General features: G+C 46.9%; 1 protein-coding gene across 3 annotated transcripts in view; it reads left to right on the top strand.

Annotated features, from left to right (window-relative positions):
- Positions 1-11,878, top strand: part of FGF12 (fibroblast growth factor 12) — a 247,446-nt gene extending 235,568 nt beyond the window's left edge. For all 3 annotated transcript variants that reach the window (XM_067301797.1, XM_067301795.1, XM_013955411.2), the window contains exons 4-5: positions 1,922-2,120; positions 11,120-11,878. In XM_067301797.1, the coding sequence (XP_067157898.1) occupies positions 1,922-2,120; positions 11,120-11,238 (318 nt within the window). In that variant the 3' untranslated portion in view covers positions 11,239-11,878. The remainder of the gene's footprint in view (positions 1-1,921; positions 2,121-11,119) is intronic.
- Positions 11,879-15,772: the final 3,894 nt, after the last annotated feature.

The raw sequence follows: 15,772 nt of genomic DNA, 5'->3' as shown, positions 1-15,772 counted from the left end.
AACACTGATCTTTTGGGAAGCTACTTCAAACACTGTTTTATAGTGCTCTAAGTCGTCTGGATCTCTCTGAACTTGTTTCACTCCCTCCTCCTAAAATATTTATTTCTGCAGCAAGGAAGATTCCCTCAGATAGGGCAAAACAACCCGTTGGGCTGAAAGTGTTTTTATCTGCATGGTGCTAATGATTGATGCAAACTTCACACATGCAGCACAGCTCTGTGATTTCTGCTGCTCTTTATCTTCTGTGACTTCAAGTCTGCCTGGCTCCGTAGGTCTGTTGCACATTGGATTTATTGTCATACCAGCAACACTTTATATAACCCCAAAAATCACGTGGGAATACATACCTCCTGAGTGTTGCTGAATGTTCAAAATGTTCACTCTTAAATGAGGTCTGCAGTAAATACGTGGCAATACTCCAGATGCTTTGCCCTGATGTTGATCATGGACTTTCCATTAGGGAGGCTGCAGAAACTCCTTAAGTCTTGTGAGTGGCAAGGATTTGCTGAGGAGAGTAACCTTCAGCTTAGAGCTTGTTTGAGAGCGCACCACTCACCTGAGTGATGGATACAACAATGCCTGCCTTCACTCATGGGGGCTCCGACACCCTACCTTGTCTGGGTCCTGCAGAAGGGATTTTTTGATGAGAGTGTTTCTTCAGAAGATGCTTATTCATTGCAACTGGAGCTTTTTTTTGCAGGAATGTAGTAGTTTTAAGGAAGCCAGTGAGAGAATTTGTTTGGCCAGGATGAATTTACTGGTCAAAGTTAAAGTCTGGGGGGAAAAAAAAACCAAAAAAACCCAGCCTGATAACTGTGTCTGACTCTGTGAAGGGTTCAGCTGAGGCCACTGTCACAGAGCCCCCAGCTGGCTGCCTCTTGGCTCTTGATTTAAGAGAGGTTTACTGATATTTCCCTGATTTTTAAATCTTGAAAAATTTGTGGTATGTGGCAAGTTTTCCTCCTGAGTATAGTTGAGAGTAGCTTCCTCTTCAAGACTTCATGCAAATACAGTACAAATGGCAAAGACATAGCCTCCCTATAGGGGATCCTTGTTCTTATCTATCTCCTCCACCACCAGCACAGGCTCAGGAGATATCTCTAACAGGCCCATTTGTTTTTTGTTCTGGGGCAGGTGTGAGACTGCATCTCTGTATCTGAAGAAATATTTAGATGTCAAAAATCTTTAAAATTACTTCTTTCTGCTTTTTGAAAAACATCCAGCCTTTGTGCCAGCATTTTCTCCTGCCCCTTTTGAAAATAAATAAATTGCATACTTGTTTCTTGTGCTCTGTTTCTCCACATCCACTTAAATGTTCCTTATAAGCAACCTTTTGCCTACAAATATTTGAAGAAGCAACAATGTTTTGGACACCAACCATTGTACACTCCTGGCCCATCACAGGGAAGGTAAGAGTGAGCCCAAAGGAAGGCACTGGTGATAGATGAGCAGCAAGGTATTATCTTTCTTCTCAGTTCTCTTTTTATTTTTTTGCTTAGTATTTCAGCCGAAATCCTTAGAAATGGGATCTGGGAGAACGTACATCCTCCACAATATTTCAAGATTCCCAACACAGACAGTGGCTCTTGACATGCAGACAAGGGCACTGCTCTGGCTGTGTTTCCAGCTTACTGGGACACAAATTACTGAGTTTTCCTGCACATTTTTCAAGCCCATTTACTGTGGGCTGTTTTGTAAACTGCAGCTCTCCATTGTCAGTGAAGGTGAGAGCTTCTCTTTCAGCAGGGAGTTTTCTAGATCTGTGTTATTGCTGGGAGCTGGCATTGCTGATGCCTGTTGTTTTCTGTTGTTAAACTGACTGTAATGCGTGACCATTGTGTATCACTCAATGCTGCCTAATTTAGAAGATCAGTGATTAATTGCTTCTATTGCTTTTTCTTCTCTTTCTCTCTCACTGCAGGATGTTTTCACACCAGAGTGCAAATTTAAGGAATCAGTCTTTGAAAACTACTACGTTATTTATTCTTCCACACTGTACCGGCAGCAAGAATCCGGACGAGCGTGGTTCCTGGGACTCAATAAAGAAGGTCAAATTATGAAGGGAAACCGGGTGAAGAAAACCAAACCCTCATCACATTTTGTACCCAAACCCATTGAAGGTATGGAATCTGCTCTCTCCCTCCATCAGTGGGATATGGGGAGGGATGAGTTTGCAACTGCAGATATGGGGCAGCTTGTGTAGGGTTGGTGGTGTCGAGGAGCAAGACCAGGAAGCAAGGACAGTAGCTGCAAAATTTCAGAGCAGTGCTGGGTTGCACTATTAGCATTTCATCCACTTTCTTTCCTGTATCTGCACATTATCCCAAAGCTCAACTTTGGGGTGCAAAAGGATGAATTCAAATGCCCTGCCACATGAGAAGTTGCTGGGAGGAGAAAGGAGCCCTCCAGCTGTGTTTTACATCTAGCCCAAAAGTTTAGAGGGAATTAGATTCAGAAAAGATCATAATGTTGTGCTTTCCATGATGATTTTCTCAACATCACTCAGTGGGTTTCCAGTCCCATTTTGAGTCAGTACAGGTAGGATTTACCTCACCTGACTTTAGACTGTGAGACTCTGTTCACAGTAATGGGAAAGAAATGTGTTCTTCCAGCACAGCTGTGGACTTATTTTATATGTCTACCCTAAGAAAAAATAACTTACACACGTCTTTCCTTTTCTGTAAAGAGACCTTAGTGAGTCAGTCACTGGTGGTAGAGATACCTCCATCATGGATGTCCAAAGTTAGGTGAGCTGCTGTCATCCCAGCTGCCTCCATCACAGCATGAAGCTTCAGTGAAAGAAGTTGAATTGAATTTTTGCCCTCCTGCTACAGCTGATTACACACTACTGAAGTATGCCACATGCTTATGCTGGGAGATTTTGCTTTTTATGTGCTGGCCACTGGATAAATGGAGAGCCATAGTCTCCAGTATGATGACCCTAGTACTTGACAGGCACTAATTTGATTTCAGAAACAAGAAAACCCTAAGTTCTTTTTCTGTTGCATGAAAAAAGCACAACATTTTGATCCCGAAAGTAGGTAAAAATGGAGGTGTTAACCATTTGGCCTCTAGACTGGCTTCTCTGTCTAGCATGCAGTCCATTCCTTGCCTCGTCCCTCTTGGCTTTCTGACTCCATCCCTGACCTGCTAGTGACCACCCTTGAGACACTGCAGCCCAGTGGTTGGCCTCAGCTGCATGGCTGTGTTGAAGAAAGCAACTAATGCTTTGCTGACAGGTACCACACAAACAGTGGAGGCTTCAGCTAGGGTCTATGCACCTGCAGCTGTTCTGCAGCTCCACAGAAAAGGCACAGGGGCAGAGGGGTGTGTGTGTGCATGTAAGTGAAAGGCCAATTCAAGAAGGCAGGCTGAAATCTTCTGTTGAGCCGTTGAAGCAAAAAACAGGTAGGGAAATTCAGCTCTGAGCATTCCCAGAATATCTGTGACTTTTGCACAGCAGATGGAGATGAGGGACGAGCAGAGAGTGGCCAGGAATCTTCTTGTCCTGTGCTTGTTTTCAATAGCCTTTCTGCAGCTGGGAGCTTTTTGATTGTTTATTTGAGGCATTAGTGGGACTGTCTCGCTAGAGCCCACTCTGTGTTTTGCTAAGGAACAGGGCCTATTCAGGGCATGAAGTCTGTCACCAGCTTCTCTTCTGTCTCCTTCTCTCCTGCCTTGGCTGGGATGTGAGTCCTTTGCAAATGATAGCTTGCACAGCTGCATTTCCTAGCTCCTGGTATTTGCTGCCTGCCCGTGTGGTTCCTTTGAACGCAGGATTCTTTTTTGATGTAGTGCACTTGGTGTCTGTTGAATGGCTCAATAGTTGTCTTTTGCATGCATTTAACTAGGACATTCCTGTGGCTCTCCTAGCTGAGCTTGCCATAGCAGAGGCGCTTGACCCACAGCAGTGTTCTCATTGCAGCAAATGCCGCTATGGCTTTCATTTTGAAAAACCCAGCCCAACCCAAGAGCTTCCCTTTCCTGCAGTTGCATCCTCCCACGCTTGCTTCAATCACAGCTGTCACATAACCTCCCGAGCGAGTGAGCGCTTTGGAAGTTGGCAGCCAAATTAAGGGCTCCTCCACCCCTTCCCTCCTCCACAGGCTTTGCAGTCAGCCTCTGTGAGTGCTGCTGCATCAAAGAGCTGGCAGTCTCCCAAGCCGAGGCACGTGTCAGCTTCCCAAAGCATTCAGCTGTCTGGGACTGTGACTCCAGACGGAGGACTCTGTTTCCCAGCCTGAGATTCACTGTAGGTAGCAGAGGGTTGTGGGAAGGTTTGGAGTAAAACGGGCTCAGCTCCACGTGACTTGTCTGCGCCGCATCCATCAAAGTCTCTGTGAGCAGAGCTTGCAAGAAGATGTTAGAGAAAAGGGGCAATTCCTTCCCTGTTTTAAGAGCATCCTTCCCTCTGTCATGACTCTAAGGAGTATTCAAAGCACTCCACTGCTACATTTGCACATCCCTTCTGTTGAATGCCATAACATGCCCCAGCATGTGGGCTTTGCTGCTTTTTCCGGCCAGTATTTTGCAGCTCCCATCTGCAGTGTGCACCCAGGTTTCCTTTTGTTCAGGTACCACCATAAGCATTAATACTGTGACATGATGGCTGACACAGTAATGTATGCAAGGATGAATCTAGTCCCTTGGGAAAGAAAGGTGTTACATACATTGCTAGGAATCACTTCACCCACCACTTCAATGGCAATTATCTCTGAGATGAAACTTCCCAGTTTTTCACTGTTTGCAGAAAAATTATGCAGCAGCTTAGTGAAGAAAGTGTTCGCAGGAACAGGAAACGTGGAAAAGCCCAGATTGCTCATACAGCAACTCAGGGATAGTTTTTAACTCCCTTTGCTTTCCATTTGTGTATGTATGTGTGTATCTATCTACCTGTGACTTTTAATAACACCTACAGTTATTAGTATGCTAATACTACAGAAAGCTTTGATTCACATAGATGATCAGCAAATTGGAGTTGTTCTGTGTGAAAGTTACCATACACAAACTAGAAAGGTTTTGGTGTTTTGTTGGTAGGATGGGGTTTTTTTGGTTTAGTGTAGGTAGGATTTGTTTGTTTGTTTTTGGAAATAACATCAAGTTTAATCAATATAAAAGCATGAAAAACTTACTGAGTAATAACAGGGGAAACGTTAAGTTCCTCTCCCATCTGCGCACAGGCAAAGCCAAGGCAACAGCCTGGCAGGCAGTAGTTAATGTAATGTACTGTGAGGTGCCAGTTTTGGTTAAAAACACACATACGCAACACATTTATTTTGGTATTTTATTTCTGATCACTGATCATTCGAGCTAAATGAGCCTTTAAAGTGCAGACATATAGATTGGACCAGACTGCACAACAAATTTGCTTGAGTATAATTGTCACTTGGATACCAAGCAATCTTTTAAAGCAATTTCAGTCTCTTTAACTGTCTGTAGTGATTAGTGGTGGACAAACACTACCATCCATGGCGCCTGTTGTTCTTTTAAACAGCTATACCCAGCTCAAACAATGGGAGATTTTTCCATTCACTGCAATAAGAATTATATCAGATGTTTACTGTGGATGTGCTCTGTTGTTTATATTTGCTTCTCCTTGAAGACATCGTTTCCAGATTTGCTTTCTCTAAAACAGCTACATTTCACTTCTCATCCGACCCAGACCAGAATGTATTTGGGGTTGGTAATCCAGCCACAGAAAGTGGAAAACAAGTCTTCCCCCATCCTAGTCAGCAGAGCTGCCCCCTAAGTCCAAATTCATGGTGCTTCAGCCCCCATGACTTGGGATGATATCCTATGTGAAGGTGCCCTGGTAATGACTAGTCTGTTCCACTTACTACCACTGATGGGTATTAGAGTGCAGGGAACAGCATGGCAGCCCCTAGATTTTTCCCAGTGTATTTCCCTGTAGTAACAACATCCCAGATTTACTAAAGCAGAGGCCTCAGATGTTGCAAAGAAGTTCAAAGACACTACTGAGTAGGAAGATGTGGTAGGCCTATTGAAAATGCTTTGTAAGTATTACCTTTATCCATACAAAGTGTTAAGCAGGGTTCTTTTTTTTAAAAAAAAAAAAAAAAACTCTTTATCAGTCTTTTGTTAAGCACAGCTCTTCTTATGGGTCTGTCTTGCAGGGGACAGGCTTTGATGTGTTGTCTTTCCTACACTAACTCACTTGTTCATCTATCAAAACTCCTAATCATGTTATTCGACATCAAATGCAATGTATTTTAACCATGCATTTCCTTGGCTTTTTGTCATACTATGCTCTGTTTCTCACCTGAACCAAGTGTGATTCCATCTGGCAGCATCCTGCACATTTAGCCGCCAGATAGATGCAAGCTCAAATGGCTCTGAAATGCATCAGCTGGGATTGGGTTTAGAACAGAATAATTAGAGGCAGAAAACAAGGGTGCATAATCACTCGCTCCCTTCTGCCCCTAGCTGCTGCTTAGACAATTAATTCTCTCCACTGAAGCATTAGCTAATGCAGCAGCCATTGCCTCCCGCCACTGACACCCCAAGCTGTGGCATCTATCACGGGAAACAGGCTTGTGTCCTGGGCTGCCTGCTAGAGGGTGTGTGCTGAGCCTTTCCCAGACACCGCTGCACAGTGGGACCAGGGCTGACGCCATCCTGCAGGGCTGACAACCTGCCGACCTCCAAAATGGCAACTTGGTAAAATTTGGTTGCTTGCAATTCCCTGGCATGTAAGGCAGGGAAAGGCAGGAGTGAAGCAGGATGGATGGGATACATGCAATGTCCTCTCATAAGCTTTGTTCCATATTCTAGAGAGAAATAGAGTTTTTTTGCCTCTGCTGAACCTTGTCAGTTTGTAACGATGCCAAGTGAGAAATGCTAGGATCAGGACACCAAATGGTGCGTGTTTCCCAAACTCAGCCAGTCCCTAAGGCCCAGGGAGAGAGCAAAGGGTAATTTCGGTTTCATCACTGCGGTGGATGCAGAGTCGCTCACCTGGATCAGGCCCATGTGGGTGGCATGCCAGTGCCATGCTTGGGAAGCAGATGTGAAGCTGGGATCCTGTGCCAGCGCATAGGCAGGAGATACAACTGCTCCCAGGTGACAGGCAGTCCCTGCCATGCCTTGGCATTTGGGAAAGATGCTCCCCCCTTCCCCTTCTCACTTGCTTGTACCCCCAGGCCTCTTTCTGCCCAACTGCTCCCAAATGTGTGTGTTTGTACGTGCGAATGTTAGGCACTCCTGGATAGCAGGCAAGCAGAGAACTGAAAGCCACAAGATGCAGTCATGGGCACAGCTCTGCTCCCGCTCGCCCCCTTCCATTTACGCCCGTGGCTGTACAGCAGATAACGCTAATGGCACATTCCAATTAAAGCATGAATATGTATGTGTTGATTAGAATCTGGGACATGAGAGCTGATTATCTGATTGAAGCTCCAAAGCATTAGCTTGGTTTACAGACAGTACGGGCTGTATTTGGCTTGGTGTGTGGGTGTGGGTGTGTGGGAAAAGCAGGGAGGGGACTCTTGTTCTAGCCAAGTTTGCTCATCCTTCCAAAGCCGCCGTGTGCTGTGTATGTAGAAGCAGACCTCCCAAGCATCTGGGCATGCTGACTGTCACACTGCTGCTAGTTTACCTCAAGGCAGTTGACAGGCATAGTGTATTTCCACACACACACACACACACACACACACACTCAGGGACCCCCAAACAGACCTGTCAGTGAGCGCAGGTCATCCTGAAAAAGAAAGCGTTTGGCTTAATGCTGGGAAAAATCTGCTGGGTCTTCACACTGGTCCATTTACAAACAGATCGCCTCCCCCACCCCTCGGTCCGTGACTGCCATCCCTGTGCGTGAGTCACAGTCAAGCTTCCTCAGCACAAACTGAAATCCAAGACCTTGTGTTGCACAACATGTCACACTGTCCTTAAAAACTCCGTGCGGATGCTTCTGTCTGTGCATACACACACATGTCTGTGTGCACACATGCACATGGGTGTCTTGGTGTGCACAGGTTTGTAACCTCTGCAGAGTCCAGGCATAACTCCGCACATGCACACAACCATTTTGTGTAGGAGAATATCCAGGCAGAATATCCAGTGTGTGACACCATATAAATACTGCATACTCTGATACTGTAGGTGTGCCTAAGTACTGAAAATACACTTGTCCCATGCTGCTATAGATTTTCTGGCATGGTCTGTCTTGTGCTGATGCTTTGACAGGTCTGTCTGAAAAGCCCAATCTCAGCTGCCTCCAGCCGTGCCCCTTGTCAATACTTGTATCGTTCACTAGACTGGAAGATAAACTTCTAATTCCTGACCTATTTGATTGTTTGGTACAGGGTTTGCTTAAGCTTTAGCTGCAAAAGTTGTTTACTTCAGTAGCTTGATTTATATTCAGTACTCTGTGGGCCTTGTTAGCAATTCAGTGTTTTTGCCCAAATGCCATGGTGAGAGGCAGGGAGCAACAGCCAGCTGAGAAATGGAAACACACAGGGGTACTGCCACTGCAAACTTGGCTCATTTTCAGCCCTTGTGTTTAAGCATGTAGCTCAGCTTGGTGAAGTTGCAGGTGCACTGCAAAGATCTGCCATACCAGAGTTCCTGCACCCTCTCCTATGGACTTGCACATTGCCTCCAGACCACTGCTTCTCCCTCTCTTGCTGCACTAAGCAATGCCTTAGTTTCCCACATGCCCGGAGTATGGACTGTGGAAGCTCTTGTGCCCCACCACCCATGTGCTGCCACTGTGAACTAGGCGCCATGAAGTAGCAGTGGGAGTGGGGGCTTCCTAAGCTAGTATTGTTCCCAAAACCCTAACTGTGGCTTAAATTTCTCTTTTTTTTTCCTTTGTCCTTCTGGGTTTACAGGGGAATTGGGGATAGGTACTGGTGAGATGAGCTTAAAACATGCAGCTGCCTGGGGAAAATAACTCACCCAGCTCGCTCCCACGGCTCCAACCTGGGCCCATAGAGGTCAGGTTGAAGGCAATGCTGAACTTGAGGCAGACTTTGGGTATGCAATGGTGGGAGCCCTGGGGAAACACCTGCACAAATGCCCAACTCTGCACTGCAGACATCACCATTAGCGATTAAGGTCTATCACAGAAATGATGTGCAACCTCAGAAACCTCAGTGACATCAAAAAGCTGCGGGACTTAGGCTAAGAAATCACAAGGGAACATGAGCACAAGTTTTCCTCACTTGTTAACCTTTTTCATACTCTTCTTTAAGCTTTTAGTCTTCAACATTAGGCCATTTCCAACTCTCTGCCAAGGAGTCTCAGCAGACTTAAGGGTGTAGCGCTGATAGGCACTTTGCTGCAACAGGCAAATACATTATCACAAGGTTGTTGAGTGACACCTCCCGAAGCGCGGGGGGCAGCTGAGCAGCTGAGCGGGGATGTGAGAGCCCTTTTCCTTCTGTTGCCACTGTGCTCTACACTTTGCTTGCAGCATTCAGAGCTAATCTGGGCAGCTCATGGGCAGTCCCGGCAATCCTCATTCTGGCCCAGACACATGGGACAACTCATTTAGTCTCTCTGTTTTCTCATTTCTATCAAAGCATGGCTCTGGTAGCAGTAATAGCTTACGGAGCAGTACCTACCTCACAGACTTTGGGAGGCCCAGCTAATGTGTATGTTTAAAGTGCTTTGAGTGCCTTGGATGAAAGATGCTCTATGGGAAAAATAATATTTTTTCACTGCTCATATATTCAATGCAATATCCTTCCTATTAATACACAGTTGGCTGCACTTTATCTCTGTCCTGTATTGTTGCACATTGCTATAACTGTTTATCTAGCTAGGAGTAAAATGCTGAGCAATAATGTCATTTGCAGCCTGGATCTAATTGGCAGGATTTATTTGCAAATCGGGGAAGGTTATAAATATAAGCACTCACATTGCCTCTGTGAAGATGGGGTATTTTTTTCATTTCTTCAGATATATTTTGAAATTTTGTTGTTGTTGATTACCCAGAACTAAAACATGATGGGCCCTTGTTTGAGCTCTATGCAGTGGCTGGTGACATGACAGCTTTACAAAATGAAGCAGTACACAATCTTTTCTTTCCATCCTAATTTTTCCTAAGATCCAGGCAAGAGATTTGCAGTCTGGACCTGTCTCAAGTTCTCATCTCTGATGTGTCTGCCCTTGAAATGCCTCAATAGTTCAATCACATATACACCCCACCACATTTGCAGTGAGATCATCAGAGCTACTCCCTTTGGTATGAGATGCTGAGCCCTCCCTCAGCACGTGCTCCTTATCTGGTGCACCTCACACGGACAGCCGTTAGGAAATAGTCCACATGGCTAGTTAGGTAAATGTTTTATGCAACACAGGACATGGGAATTTGCCATGTCTTGGACAGACACTGCCTTCTCAGGCTCTTTGTGCCCCAGCAAATACATTTTTAGAGGCACACATTGCTTAGCCAGTGTTAGGAGAGAAGGTGCCCTCTGTCCACCTTGTTCTCAGGTGCTTCCAGGTGACCATGCTGAGCTGTGATGGCTCCTGGCTTGCTGTCACTCAACGCATGTGTCTGCTCATGGGTTTGGCCCTGTCTGTCTGTCTGTCGATTTACAGGAAGAATCAGAGGTGCTGAGAACAGATGTCAGCTCTTGGCTGAAGAAGCCAAAATGGGCTGGAGTCACCATTTCCAGATCCAGAGCTTAACACCCAGAAGGCTTGGATGGCTCAGATGCAAGAGTAGTTTTGATTCAAGATTCTCAAGAGCTTCTTGTTAGACATTAAGGATTGGTGACCGGGTAATTTTTGGATCTGTTATTAGCTGATACCAGCATCTTGAGACAATACACTGTGCTGTGAACTGGAATGATTATTTTATATACATAAATATATCATTAAAAAACAATAAAGCACAGAACACCAACGAAGCAGAGATCCCCTGTTTCTATCTGTGCCTTTGGAAGGGTACAGATACAGAAGGGGAATCTGACTGGCAGCAAAGGCAGGCGCTCTGCATGACAACAGGATCCACCGCTGGGTCACTGACGTTTTTTAAGTGTGTGCACTGGCAGGGGGGATTTTAGCCTCACGTACAAAGAAATAACTCATTGTGGTCAAAAAGCTCTGTGACTGCAGGGCTGTTGATTGGTATCTTTTCTGTTTGCAGTGTGCATGTACAGAGAGCCATCGCTGCATGAAATTGGAGAAAAACAAGGACGCTCAAGGAAAAGTTCAGGGACACCAACCATGAATGGAGGCAAAGTTGTTAACCAAGACTCGACATAGCTGACAAATACCCTCCCTTCGTCCAACTGCTCCCCTCCCACCCACCTACCCACCCCACCTGGCGAAACCACACTGAGACCACGACAAACGGAGCAAGGCAGGACCTACCGGTAGTGGCTAGGAGTCCGAACTCAAGAATCTTTCTTTGTGTAGGATGAAGACATCGAACCACAGATCTTGCCTGTTTCAACGTTTTAGAAAACAAACAAAAAAAACAAACAAAAAAGTGAAAAAAAAAGTTTTAAATCAGGACTCCATTAACATTTTCAAAAGCAAACTGTTTGCTCTGTGATCAAAGGGGGAAAAAAAATCTCATCTCTGCATAATAATAATAATAACTAATAAATATAATAATAATAATAAAGATGTTACCTTTAAAAATAAAACAAAGCTTTTGGAAAATTGAACTTAGCATATGATGTGCAAGAAACAAGTGTGTTGCAAAGACGGGGACTGTGCTTTCTGTCTTATACTTTCACCTCACGTTCACACTACTGTTTTTTCCATTCCTGCTTCCCTGGGGATGGATGGAATTTTTCACAAAGCAGGAAAGGTAGGGATGGATTATGACTGTGTTTGCTCTCCTATCAATAAAATATGGCCTGTCCGAATTAGGAGTCTGACAGTTATGGGCAACAAACTAGCTACTCTGTATTGAGTTTTTTCCATCTACATTCAAACATCGTGTAGTTATTTGTTGCTAGTGTCACTATGCGAGTATGTTTGACCCAAGTCTGGCATTTTATGCCTTTTTATCATAATTATTTATATTTATAGGCTTGTTTTACTGGATTAGTTGCCAGGGGAGTTTCAGAAATGGGTTTTCAGGTCTCCCAGGATGAAATGATTATATTTATTAGGGGAGCATTAGAAGATAAAGGGATGGAGGGAAGGCTTTTTGCTTTAAAATATGAAATGGAGGAAGTAACGCTACTGAAATACTTGCTGTTACATGGCAATGATGAGGCATGTGCTATATGAGGGGGTGGCATGGATTTAAATGAGAAGATGGGTGTGGGGAAGGAGTAGATGATGGGGTGTGCAGAAGAGGGGTAGATACGGGGGAGTGAGAGTGAGTGAGGGAGTGTGTGTGTGTGTGTGTGTGTGCGTGTGCAATTGAGACAGAGCGAAGATACTGCTTTTTCCTTCTTGCAACCAAGCTCTCTATACGTGTTAAGGCTCCACGTTCATCTCATTTTACACATGTTCAAACCTTAAGCTACAAACCCCTCTAAGCCAAAGCCTCAGCCCAGTTGAGCCTGTTATGGGAAGAAAATCCCTGAAAAGCTGAGGTGACCTGGGTGCGGCTGTGTTTCACTCTCCAAATTACACAGGAGAGCGTGAACTGTGCTTTTCCCTTGTGACCCACGCGCAGGTGCCAAGAACAACCCTCCTTGGCTTCCCTGGGAGACGCCCCAGCATATTGCTTCCGTCACGCCCCGCGTGTGGCATGGCACACGCTGCCACCGCAGCCAGCCTGGCGCTGAGCCAGGGCAAGAGCCAAGGGGGCAGATGTGGCGAAGGGCTGTAGAGGTCATGAATTCAAACGGCCACGAGGGAAAGGAGAGGAAGACAGCGGTGCGCTAAGCACTGAGCCCACCCGCAGCAGTGAAGGCATTAGCAGAGGTTGGCAAAGGACTTTCCCTGGCTCTGTCTTGCTCATTCTCGCCTTGCGTTTTTTTTTTGTTGTTGTTGTTTTTTTTGGGGGGGGGGGCGGTCGGTGAAGCAACAACTTACCTTTGCTCCTGCAAGCAGTGCTGCAAACAGGGAGGGGCAAAGAGCATTTCTTGTCCCATGCATGTTACTTCAGTCTCTCACCTCTTTCTGCACCCAAGGCCTGCAGACTGGAGCAGCAAAAAAGTCAGATGTTACACAGATGCTGTAGTAAAAACAGCCGCTGCCGAAGCTGAGGCGCCTGGGAAGGTCACGCTGTTCAGGCCACTGTTAGGTCTCCTCTATGCGCAGCGAAAAGCAGAGTGAGTCAGCAAATGCCCAAGGGCCTAGACAGAAGTACGGTAACAGGTCTGAACTGCCCATGAGACAAGGGGAAAGAGCCCAAAGCCTTGGCGTTATGTGCCAGGAGTGATGACTGTAAATTATGGACACACACACACACAAAATGTACAAAATGCAAAATACCACCTTAATTCTTGGGGTTTCTTTGCTGTCACTGCCAGTGCCTCAGCTGGTCTGCGACTGCAGACAGCACTAAACTGCTCTGGCTGCTGGAGGTCAATGAGCAGGAGGGGGTTGGTCGCAATCCTCTGAGAACAGGGTGAGGACTCGGCGCCTTCCAGCCCCCTCGGTGCACTCCCGAGTGACTGGGTGTGTGGCAGGTCTTGGTGATCATTTCTGTAAGGGTGCAGAGCAAGAGCAAAAGCCGAGAGCGCCAAGTTTCAAGGTTATGGAAGACTCCCAGGATCAGCATGAAGGAATGAATTTCAAGCATGTCCATTTTGTGTTTTGAAAAGCTGAAACCTTGAAATAAAGAGCCTCTTATCATGGCTCTGCTGGCTAATGCTTCACTGAGCTCCCCACCTACGCACAGGCAGCAGCCCAGCTGTGCTGTATGGACAGAGAGGGCACCAGTGCCTGCGTGGGCAACATCAAAGCACCATGTCCATCAACAACACCGAATGTTAGCTTTCAAGGGCACACTGCGGCTTGGCAGCAAGGCTTTCTGGGGCTGCCAGTCATGTAGGATTGGCTTATTCCTTCCCTGCTCAGAGCACCCAGTCCTACAACGCTGGTGCCAGCTCACTAATACATTTTCAGCTTGGGAACATGCCCCCACTCCCTCCATCCCCCCTGCCCCCAGCCTTACCTGATACAAGTCATTCTCTACATTGCAGCTCACTGACAAACTAGAGAGAATCCCAAATTAAACTGGGGGTTGGGGGGGGGGGGCTGTTTACTTTCTGGGGAGATGTGGCGTTCAAAGAAAGGGGGCCTCAAGACCCATTACATTGGGTTAGCAGGTCCCTAAAGTAACCAATACACCAAGCACCCGGGCCCCACGGGAGGCTGAGCCAAGACCCCCCCCCCCGCCCCACTGCTGCACCCAGGCCTGGAGGCAGGCGCTGACGGCAGAGCAGCTCGCAGGAGGAGGAGACGTCCCAGCTGGAGATGGGTGCCTCGGCAACAGCGCATGAGGTGGGGAGCAAGCGATTTGAGTTTCAGGTGCTCTGTTTGAAAGCCAAGAGCCCCTGGGCTCACAGCAGTCCTGGCTGACCTGCTTTAGGCATTTAACCCTATAGCCATGGCTTAAAATCCAGGGATTGGGGGGGGGGGGGGCTGGAAAGGGCCTCCCGGACTCTGTAACACCTTAGAGATCCACCGTTTGCCTCTGCCTGTGTCCCCAGCATTTTTCCTGGGGCATGGAGCCAGGCCTTGCTTGGCATGGCCTTTCTTAGCCACCCGCCTTGAGGTTGCAAGGGAAAGCCCACCACCTACTGCAGACGACAGGCGTTCATGGCACTGTGATACCACAGGCCTCAGCTCTGGGTCACTTGCCAAGGGCAACGAAGGCAGATCTAGCATGGGAGACTGTTGTGACCTTGTGCACAGGACGCAATTTGCCAAAGGCCCCAGGAAGCAGTGAGCAGCAACAGCTCCCGTGCTGCCACGTGCTAGTTCTTCTGTTGTGCGTCTCACTTACCACTTGACACACTGGACCTTTGCCTTGATATTTTTCTTTTGCCAACTCACCACTAGACTCCCTAGGAATGCAGCGTTCAGTCCTAAACGTCAGAATAATCTGCTCCTTTGGTCCACCATGTTTCAGTTAATCAATCAATCAATCACCTTTGTGTGGCACTCGCTGAGCTGGCCTGTACCGAAAGCTCATTAGTCCCGCTCACACCCAGGCCTGTGCTACCACAGAGGGACCGGAGAGCAGGTCTTCTGCCATCTGCTCTAAGTGCTGGGGTTCCTCACTGCCTTCTTGCCCTGGCAAACCGTGAGCCCCGTATGGTGGCATAAGCCATGCTAAAATGCTCTCGCACCTTAGGAAACACTGTGTGCTTCTTGACCTCTAAAGAAGCTGCAAAAAAATCAGCTCGCAGTGTAATGAAGTGACTGACTCCTCACATCAGGACAGGCCAAACCAGTACGGCTCCGTGGCATAGCTCCACACTGTGTCACGCTGTCCCAGCCCCCAGCCGGGGGGGGGGGTACTGCTTGGCACTGGGCACCCATCCACAGGGCTTCCCGAGTGGAGCTCAGCTCTAGGTGCCTGGGGACGGCCGTATGCCCTTCATGTGCCTGGAATAGTCTGGGGAAGCATGTGGCTTGCAGGTACCAAGTGGCGCTCCATGTATTTCTGCCTCAAGCACCTTGCAAGCTTTCTTGCCAGGCCAGCTCTCAAGGAGGTGGTGTGGATTTTGTTGGATATCCACCTGATGCTTCCCAATCTGCAGTGAAAAGGGGAGTACACACAGGTTTTTTTCCTGCTTTGGAGGCTCCTACAGTCTCTTCATTGCTTTTAGCTATTATTTCCCAACATCAAAGTCCTGATGACTGACATTTCTTTTTC

This window comes from Apteryx mantelli, chromosome 9, assembly GCF_036417845.1.
Source record: "Apteryx mantelli isolate bAptMan1 chromosome 9, bAptMan1.hap1, whole genome shotgun sequence".
NCBI lineage: Eukaryota > Metazoa > Chordata > Aves > Apterygiformes > Apterygidae > Apteryx > Apteryx mantelli.
The sequence above is the reverse complement of the archived record's forward strand: the minus strand, read 5'-3'. Positions and strand labels throughout refer to the sequence as shown.